The sequence below is a fragment of the Elephantulus edwardii genome, unplaced genomic scaffold (assembly GCF_000299155.1).
Source record: "Elephantulus edwardii isolate Elephantulus edwardi_28Jun2011 unplaced genomic scaffold, EleEdw1.0 scaffold00103, whole genome shotgun sequence".
Classification (NCBI taxonomy): domain Eukaryota; kingdom Metazoa; phylum Chordata; class Mammalia; order Macroscelidea; family Macroscelididae; genus Elephantulus; species Elephantulus edwardii.
The window spans coordinates 170,859-180,777 of NW_006399853.1; the positions used below are offsets into that span (position 1 = coordinate 170,859).

General features: G+C 49.5%; 1 protein-coding gene across 1 annotated transcript in view; it reads left to right on the forward strand.

Annotated features, from left to right (window-relative positions):
* The first annotated feature begins 56 nt into the window (after positions 1–56).
* Positions 57–9,919, forward strand: part of RNF165 (ring finger protein 165) — a 130,169-nt gene continuing 120,306 nt past the window's right edge. The window contains exon 1 of the mRNA XM_006891687.1: positions 57–117. Within this exon, the coding sequence (XP_006891749.1) occupies positions 57–117 (61 nt within the window). The remainder of the gene's footprint in view (positions 118–9,919) is intronic.

Consider the following 9,919-nt stretch of genomic DNA (forward strand, 5'->3'; position numbering starts at 1 on the left):
GGAGCCGCGCCACAAAGGGCCCGCGCGCAGCCGCCGCCGCCGCGCGAGGAGCCAGGATGGTCCTGGTCCACGTCGGCTATCTCGTGCTTCCAGTGTTTGGCTCTGTGCGAAACAGAGGTATCGCTTTTTCCTTTCGGGGTCAGCTTCGGAGCGGGGATCGCCGCGGGCACCGGTGGCGGGGGAGGGCGCGGCGGGTGGCGAGGGACGCGGGCACACCCGCGGGGACGTAGGGTGAGCTGTGGCTTCTCCCCACCCCCTTTCGGGAGGACCCCGAGTGTGGGGGTGGCCGCCCTCGTGGGAGCTTTTGTAGTGAAGTTAGGATCTGGTAAATGGGTCCCTCCCTCTCCAACCCCATTTTTTATTCTTTGCGGCGGGCGTAGTACCCCGGATCACAGCCCCTTCCCCTACTTCCTAGCCCTGGATGATCGGGAGAAGGTGACAGGCTCCTGACTGTGTGTGTGCGCGCGCGCGCGTGTGGAAGCATGCTTGGTGTGCCTCTTTTTGAGGTGTATGTGTGTTTTGTACTCTTTGTGCTATTAATATTTTTTTTTTTGGTCATCGGTACCGATGGCTGGTGGTTACCTGGGATCCGGGTGTCTGCCCCATCCCGAGCATCAGCCCCCTTCTTCTCGTGGGCACTTGGACGATTTCCCGTCCCATCCCTGCCTCCCCTTAACCCTTTTTATGTATCACCCTTGTGCCATGGCCCCGCACCCCCACTCCTGCCCCTCAGCAATTGTCTTTGTATGACAGTTGCCTATACAGACTCAAGATGCTTGTGTAAGTGTGTGTACGAGTGTGCATGCATGTGTGGCCGCGTGTGCACGCGCCTCGGAGAGTCAGACGTGGACTGCTGTGCGCCCCTGGGCCCGGCTGGAGCGGGATGTCTGGTCCCTGGGTGCTGCGCTGTGTGTGAGGCTGGGGTGGAAGCTGCTCCTGCCAGGCCTTTACCCCGCAGGCCTTGAAGAAGCAGCAGGCCGGCGGCTGGCAGGCTTTGTTTTTAACTGTGATACATGAGGTGTGTTTGCACGGTCCCCTTTCCCCACATTCCCTTTCCCCTACATTCTCCTCCAACAATAGCTTTATTTCCCCCCCTCTCCTACACCTCCCCCCACATTTCTTCCATTTTCTTTTATTCAAAAATCCCCACCCTCCCAAGCAAATCCAAGATGCATTTTAGATTTTTTTTCCCCTCCTTTCTTCTTCCTTTTTGTATTCTGCCTCTGGACTCACATTTCTCTTCTTGGAAATGTTTCTTCTATCCTCTCCCACTCCAGTCTGCTTAAATCCCTGCAGGCTAAGGCCCTCCTCCCCCAACCCCCTCTCTCACACACACCACCCCAAGGATGTCTTCCCTTCGCAGGGGGGTGCTCCTCCACCGAGAGGGGGGTGGGCTCGCAGGGCCAGCACTTTAGTGCGCCCCAGGGGCCCGATTGGACAAGGGAAGGGAAGGCCGGCCCTCTGTCTTCCAGCCCAGCTGTCCCCAGCCCCACGCCTCTCCCCAGAACCTGAAAGGCATGGTTGACCCCTTTAGGGCTGTTTGAACCGCAGTTTTTTTTGTGTGTGATGATAGAATGATGACATTCTGCATTTATCAAATCTTTTTTTTTTCTTCATTGTGTAGCTCAGTGAATGGTCAACTCGCTGCTGTGTGCGCTGTGACCCTTCTGCCTCCGCATTTAGCTGTATTGTGACACCCCTCTTAACCATTTCCTGTCTCCATCTGAGGAAGGCATTGCTATTTAAGCGGCAGTATCCCCTATCTCAGGCCAGCCTAGCCTTGGTGGGGGGTGGGGGTGCTAGATGAGAGACAAGAATGGGGGGCCTTGCATGACCCCCCCACATGCCAACCTCCTCCCCCAATACGCAGTTATCTCTTATTACTTGGCATTTCCTTTTAAAACGGGTGTGGAACATTATACTAGGCAGAAATTCAAAAATGATTAAGAAGGATGTTGAGCCTGAAAGGATAATTATCCTGATTAAATCATTATCATCCTCATTAATACCACCGATCTCTAAATACCATTGCATGATGCTGGTTCCATGTTTTGAAATTCAAATTGCTCAGCTGCGTTTAAATTTTATTTTTAATTCCCATCTCCCCCTTTACCCCCATACCCCAACAACAACGGGGGGAAAACCCAACAAAACAAATTCTGCCCGTTTGTCAAAGTTTTACTTTTCATGGCAAACACGCCCACAGGAAATCCAAGGGCTGAGGGGTGAGTTGGGCTGGGGGTCAAATGTAGCACAATATGACAAGAACCCGTGACCTTTCGATAGAGGATACTAATGCTTAACCCAACAAGGTCCTAAACCACAATCTTTTTTGTAAAACTATTAGCTAGCCTGCCAGCTTAGATCTGTTCTTTTTAGTTTCCATTGTAGTAGTATAAGATGTAGGCCATTTCAGAATAGATGTAGACAAATAACCATTTTTGTATCTTCATCTTGTTTAGCCAAGTACATTGCACTGTAAATCCCTGTTAAGTGGATTCCTTTTGCCTCAGCCTAGAGGCTGCTGCACCCCATATCTCGTTATCTGGGTGGCTATCAGCTCCTGGCAGCACCAGGCATAACTGAAGAGATTGCATTTAGTCGGAGGCAAAAAAACCCAAACAAAAACCAAACAACAAAAACCACCACAACAAAAAACCAAACCAAAATCCAACTTTAAATTTGAGTCTATGTCCATGAAAACCAAAATGTTTGGAGAAATGACAGATGTGGGTAATGATTTGGTGCACAAAGGTCCCTGGCTTAAGGGGAAGCCGCTTCCATGGCGTCTTAACTGTTTAATTGTACAATGTTGAGAGCATCTTTGGCCATCCGCCCTGGCCCTCAGAGCTGTCCCTTTAACAGCCGGCTCCCTTCTGCCGCCTGGCCAGCCAGACCTGCTTGAAAAATGGAAACAAAACCCGCAGCAGTAATCAAAGAAAGAATAAGGCCCCTTCCTTCGAGGGCCCTTTCCAAAAAATCAAGTCCCAAAGCAGCCTCCGCAGACTGCCATTTGACAATCTGAAAAAAGAGAGAAAGGGGGGGAAATTAAAAAAAAAAAAAAGAACTCCCCTGCAAAACGGTTTTCCATTAAACAGGGATAGCGTGTTCTGCTGTGCTGAATTACTTCCTGTTCTTATTTTGTGGGTAATTTTTTCTGTATCAAATATCCTTTTGGTTGTGTATCTTTTCACCTTTTCTTGTACTAAAACTAAAGCATGATCTGTATTTTTTGACATTCCCCAGTTGACAATGTACAGCGCTCGGTTAGAGGCGTCCCCCTGCTGAAATGTACTGTGGTCGTGTACCCGGGCCATCCGCTCATTGTACCATTGTACGCTGCTTTTGTTCTGTTGCCCTTCCGAAGCATGGTGGGCCCAGCCTTTTTTTTTGTATCGTGTGCATGATGACATTGTTACACACAGAATCCACTAATACTAATATACAATCTCTCAATAAAGAACTAGTTTTCCTATATTAACCTAGTGTGCTTTTTCTCTTGCTGTTTTTCCATTTATTGTCGTATCCTGCTGTTTTAGATTCCCCCCCCCCTTGCTTTTCTATCCCCACCCTTACCCACCTACCACCCCCACCTCCCATTGTAAGATTTGAGTGAGTGCCTTTTCTTTCTTCTTTTTTTATTTTTTTTCTGTGTGGTACAGATATGGTGACTTGAGTCTCATCTAGCCCATATCTTTTGACAATAGATGTGTGGGGCGATGGGAGGGGGTCAGCTGACCTGGCACACTGCAACAGCTCAACTGCATAGGGAACCCCTATTTTTTGGCCGCCTGTGTACCCAGCAGCCTCCCCGCTCCTTCCTGAGCTCCACCTTACACGGACACTTGGTTTCCAGTACTGTGAGAAGGGATAATGCCACTTAGACTGAGGGAAGGGATACTGTTCTTAACTAGCAACCTTGGAGCATTTCAGAATCACCTGGACAACCCATTTTAAGTTGTGATTGAACTTTTCCTTTTCCTGTCTCGTTGATTTTATTGTCCTTTGGAATCATGTTGGGGGATGGAGGAGTGACATGTTACATGATGATGAAGTCATTCTCTGGGACTTTAAGTCACTCTCTTCTGCTCGCATGCTTCAGTTCCTGGGACCTGCAAGGTCATGTGATTGAAATCTTGGATATGTTGGAAACTCAGGACACCCCCGTGCCCTACTTCAGGGCCCATGGCACAGCGTGCCTCTGTAGGAATGAGAGCCTTGGGCCCTCGGCCTGCCCTGGCCCTCCGCCTGCCCTGAGCCAGTTAAAGCTGATTACAGCCTAGTTCTTTGACAGCTGCTTCATCTGTGGCCTTGGGGCCTCTCAAGAAAAAAGCAAGCCAGATCTCTACCATTATCTTAGAGAGGAAACTGTGCCCAGAGGAAGGGGGTGCAGAGGGTTGTAGGGGAAGTCATGATCCACCCCCAAACTGAAGAACCCTTACAATGTGCCATTTCCCCCATAATTGCTGTTGAGAAGCCAGTGGACAGGTATTGTCCACCACCCCCACCCCCTAGTGAAGTTAAAATTCAAGCATTTGTCAATTACACCTATTCAGTTTCAGCCCAGAACAAGCCTTGCTAAATGAGGCGTTTTAGACACCAAGGCAATCAGTTGATTAAAGAAATTCACAGTTCCTTCAAAAGGTCATCATTTTGGGAGGCTCTCTGAGGGTGGCTTGTGGGAACTCCTTGCTCCTCTGGGTTGCCTGTGGGCTAGCCTCAGCTCACATCCCCTGAACCCCCACCCACAAGCAGGCGCACCCCTCCCTGACCACAGACCATCCGTGGCTGCTTTGTGGCTTCACATGGCTCTCTTCTCCCCCCATGACTGCCCTGCCTGTTCTGGTCCTTTGTTCTCATGCTCTCCCCGGCCAGGGTGGGGAAGCTGAGCTGATTTACTGTGACACACGGACACCCGGATGTTCCCGGTGGAGGCTTGGCCTGTGGTTTGCATCAGAGCAGATACGCGTGTCCACAGGGCTAGTCCTTCCAGAGTTTCTGGTCTTCCTTAGTCCTCTTCTTTATGGTTTAAATCCAACAACTTTGAATGTTCTTAGTTTAAAAAAAGATAAAAACAATACCCAGCCCAACTGCAGCAATGATAGAACAGCTTCCATTCAGATGGGCTCCCTTCATTTTATCCTAGAGAGCAAGGGCTCATTAAGGCGCTCTTAACCAGCACCAGTAACAACAACAACAACAAGGGTTTGTCTCTCCAAATCTGTGTTAAGGAGAGCCAGCCCCTGGCTTAGGCCGGACAATTCATACTCACCCTTTAATGTTATGTAAATTTGCCCTCACTTTGAACCAACCCCTACTCCCTACAGATTCTTCATCACAATCACTTTCACTTGCTGCATGTGCCGCTTTTAAAGCATTGAAAAGGCTTTGAGCCCTTTGTTGCACCAAAGTAAGACTAAATGAGAACGCTCTGTCCTTGTTCCTACCCACCGGCTGGACTGTAAGACGCACTTAGGAATGAGTCTTGTTGTAACCCGAGCACTGCCCACAGGTCAGGGTTGTTTGATCAACACATTTTTGAGGATGACTTAGGAAGCTGATAGGGTAATGGGAAGTCATGTTTAAGGATTTATCTATCGGGAGTGAATGATGTTTTGCCCCAGGTTCATAAAACCAAACATGTACATGCTTGAAGGAGATCATGCCTCCTTCCACCCTCGACTTTTCTCAGTAATCTCTAAGCCTTTATATCTGTTCTCCATCTGATGCATGTCCGTTTTAATAGTCTCCGCAATTTGGGGGAAGCTATCTGTTAAGACTTTGAAATTAGAAGGAACACAACTTTTGTTGATAGGCTTTATTTTTGAGGGAGAGAATGCTTTGGAATCCAGCACTAGATAAGATAATGAATGAGTTCTCTCCAGTAATAGTTTCCCATAAACCAGAATAATGTCTACTCTTAATCATGTGAGGTTAGAGGGAAAGTTCACTGAGGGTCTTGACACCCTAATATGCAGGGGTTGGTCTGGGCCACCTCTTTTCATTTAAATTTTGCTCACTTCCTGTGCACACTTCCCTGGCTCCCCATCTTTAAAGAAACACTGTAAAGTGTGATTGTTGGCACTTTAATGGCTTTCTAGGTGAAGGAAACCACAGTTGTGTGCTGCAGCCAGTTCAGGGTGGGACCCCTTTCCCAGGGTACAGGCTCGGGGGAGGGGGGACACTTGGCCTTTGGCCCTAACTCAGGATGAAGCCTGGGTTTTCCCATTCCACTGACCATTGTCAGGAAAATGTGCAAGACACTTTTGCCTTTGTTTCCTCTATGACTCAAAATGGCTTTGGCCAATTCCTGGCTTCACATATTTGATTACCAACTAATATTTATTTATTTCTGGCCTGACATAGCTATAGATAAAAGCCAATTTATTTCTAAGACATTTAGGAGTTAGGGGATTACCTTTGAACTGTCTACGATGTCTACAACTCAACCAACTCAACGGTACCAAACAACAACAACAACAGTTCAGGATAATTTGATAAGTAAAAGCAAACACACAGAACCCTGTAACTGAACTGCTGACAATGTCTATACATTCATTCATTCATTCACACTCTTGCTGGCTCATTTCGTTAATGAGTGTTTGATGAGTACCCGTTTGGGTCTAAGTACTGTCCTATGGGTGCCATAAGAGATGTCACATCTGGGTCTCTCCCTTTTTGGTGCTTATGCTTGGGGCCTAGGCTCATGCTAGGGGGCTAGGAGAGAGATGCTTAGGAGGGCAGACGCTGTATACATAAACTGTTCCATGCCAGAGCACCCTAACAGATGACAGAGAGTCCAGACTGGTGATGTAGAAATTGTGTAGAGTGCTACCCTTGTAATCAGGAGGGTGAACTGGGGCAGCTGCCCAGAACAGGTTCTGAACAATGACCATGGCGACACCCACCTGATAGGCTGTGCCTCAACCCTCCACGACAGAGCAGGAGCCCAGGGCTTGCTAGGTGGTTTTCCCACCCCTTCCCAGGGGCAAGAATTCACTGGCCCAAGGTATCACAGTCAGACACAACCTTTGTGAGCAAGTGGGATGAAGGTGCACTTCAAGGGGTCGTATGCATAGGAGCTGAGGAAGAGGAGGGAAGCTTGGGGGTGGAGGGCATAGGGAATGATGACAACTCTAGCCAAGGCCAGTGACTGCTGGTGAGGTAAGAACAGGAAGTGCAGTGAGGAGGTGTGCACGCACATGTCTGTGTGCTGGCCTGGTGCCCTGCACAGACGCAGGAGGCCCCAGGCTCACTGTCCTGTGTCTGAATGGCTCTTCTGGAGCACAGCTCCAGGGATTACATAGCGCTAGGTCTGGAAAGTATGGGAGAAAACACTGGGAGTTTGGAGCCAGTTTCCAAATCGTTAGAAGCCCTGGTAGATGTTTAGACCTGGTCCCTTAGCCATTGGCAACTCTCTGGGGAGAGGGCTGTTTAAACAGTAGCTTCTGGCGGCTGATGACAGAGGATGAGGCCAGGGAGGAGGCCAGAGCAGGTTTCCAGGGCTGATGGAGGGTTGGACCAGAGGCCTGGGGGTGGGAAGGAAGCTCACATATAGAGCCTTGGGCTGAAGAGAGGAGGCTGACAGGGAGGTGTCTGGGAGGATGCTAGACCATGGAGATGGAGGGACATGGAATGATCAGCCGTTTGGGGAGACATGAGTTCAGGGTTTAGATATACACACAGAATTTGGGATGCTGAAAGGTGGCAGAGGCTAGGCGGCCATGCCATGTCCTTGGAGTTGAGATTCTAGTACTTCTTTTTTTTATTTTATTCTTTTTGTGTGAGTGTACCGTCAAATCAGATCTGACTGGTACAGGAGGAGATTGTCCCTCCTTCCCCGGCAGAGCATCTGGTGGATTCGAACCATGTGCCTCTGGGATTGTAGTTGCAGCTCCTTGCCACTAGGCCGCCAGAGCTCCCCAATTCTAGTACTTCTAAGTAAGGATGCCTGGTTGGGGTGGGTTGTTAACAATATTTATATTGTTAAACCACATTTATATTTACATAAGCCCTGCTCGTAAAAATCTGTCTCCTTGCCCTGAAATCCCTTCCTATGGTGATTCACAAGCCTCATTAAGCAGCTCTCTGTTGGGGGAACCTTAGCTCCCCGGAAGCTGGACCACGCTGCGCCTCCACCGAACATCATCATCTGAACAGTCATATCCAGTTGTGTCCTTTGTGGGCAAGAGACCCCTAGGCAGGCAGGGACCAGGAGTGAGGCTCTGCAGGTTTGCTGAAAGGTCTCACCTTCCCATGAGAGAAAGTGGGGCTGCAGGCGACCCTCGTCCCAGCAAAAGATAAAGGGCAGAGGAGGATGGTACCTGGGAACTATGCTGGCCTGAGAGGTGGGACCTGCTTCAGAGAGGGCACACACCTCGACTGAGTGGTTCCTCTGTGATTCCATTTCTTCTTCAGCACAGCCTTTGAGAAGTTAGGGGGACCAGGGAGGAAACTGAGGCTGAGAGTGTTGTAAGCCATTGCTTGCCCTCTCCCCACACCCACCCCGCCAGCAAGTAAATGAGCCAGAACTAGACCAGGTGTCTGGACACTGGTCCCAGCTCCGTGTAGCCCCATTTCTGCATGCATGCCGCTAGGCACCCTGTCACGTTCGAGGCAAGAAGGAGAAAGGAATCTCATCTCCCCCCTCTCTACCTAGTGGGCCCCATCAGAAGGCTGGACTTCTCATCCAAGTGCACAAGGACCTCTTTCCACTCATGCCTGCCAAGCCTTGGGGTACTACGTCCCCAAACATAGTGTCGCTCCTCAGGACACACCTCCAAGCAGGGGACTCTAAATGGACAGAGAGGGGGGATGGTGGACCCTGAGCACTAACTATTCCGTTAAGGAGTGAACCAGGCAATCAGGCCCAGGTAGTGAGTCCCTCCCTCCGCCTTCCAACAGCTCTCAGAGGAGGCCTGACTGGTCCTGGGACCTTCAGGAGGTGGGGTTTGCTCTGATTTCTAGGGAATTAATTGGTGGGTCTGCTGTGCTCCAACCCTGAGTGGCCATATATCTTGTTCCCTTTTTTTAGCAAGATCACCTTGATGCCTTCACTAATGATACCAATGTTACAGCCTGGAAGTCATGGAATTAGGGTTTGAAACCTTTAGAAATAGCCCAAGGTGGAGGGAAGGTCTCATGCCGCCCAAGATCTTGTTAGTAAAATTCCTTCTTGGTTGTTCGCCTTGAGATTTGGGGGTTACTGGTGTAGTGCTGTGAGTAGTTTCCACACCATTTTGCACCCCTTCTTTTTAATGTAATATTGCATCACAAGCATGTTCACATTTTGCTATACCTTCCACAAGCATCTCTTCAAATGCTGCATAATCTTCTGCTTGAATGGCAGCCTCACAGTTAAGAGGACTGACATCTTTCGCTACTATAGGCCATGGCCAGGTGCAGGGTCTTTCCATGCTGGTCTAATTCCACCTCCTTGTGCTTAGCAGGCAGGGCCCCCCAGACCTCTCTTCAATCATTCCCTTCAACACCAGCAGAGACATTTGGGGTGTATGATATCCACGGAGTGGGGGGTGGGGGGGTGGGGGGGGCGGGGAACGACTGGTGAAGGAATCAACTTTGGGCCTATTGGCCCAACACCTGGGTTCTAGTTCTTGCTCTACCGCAGATTTCTGCTGTGAATTTTGAGCAAGATGATCTTCTCAGTTTCCACTTCTGACATCGTCTACAAGTGGATGATGTGCCCTTTGTTTCTGCCCTTCAGGACTTGGCATGTGTAGTAACAACGTTTAGGAAAACAGCTAGAAGCCTGCTAAGGGCAACAGGAATAATGACTGAGTATTGGCAACATTGATTTGACACAGGCAGACTGTGTTGTGCTGTGAAGTGGACAGGGTCTCGGCCAGGACTCCTGAGACCTGGCTTCAAGTCTTCCCCACCCCCCCAGGCTGCCTCCCCG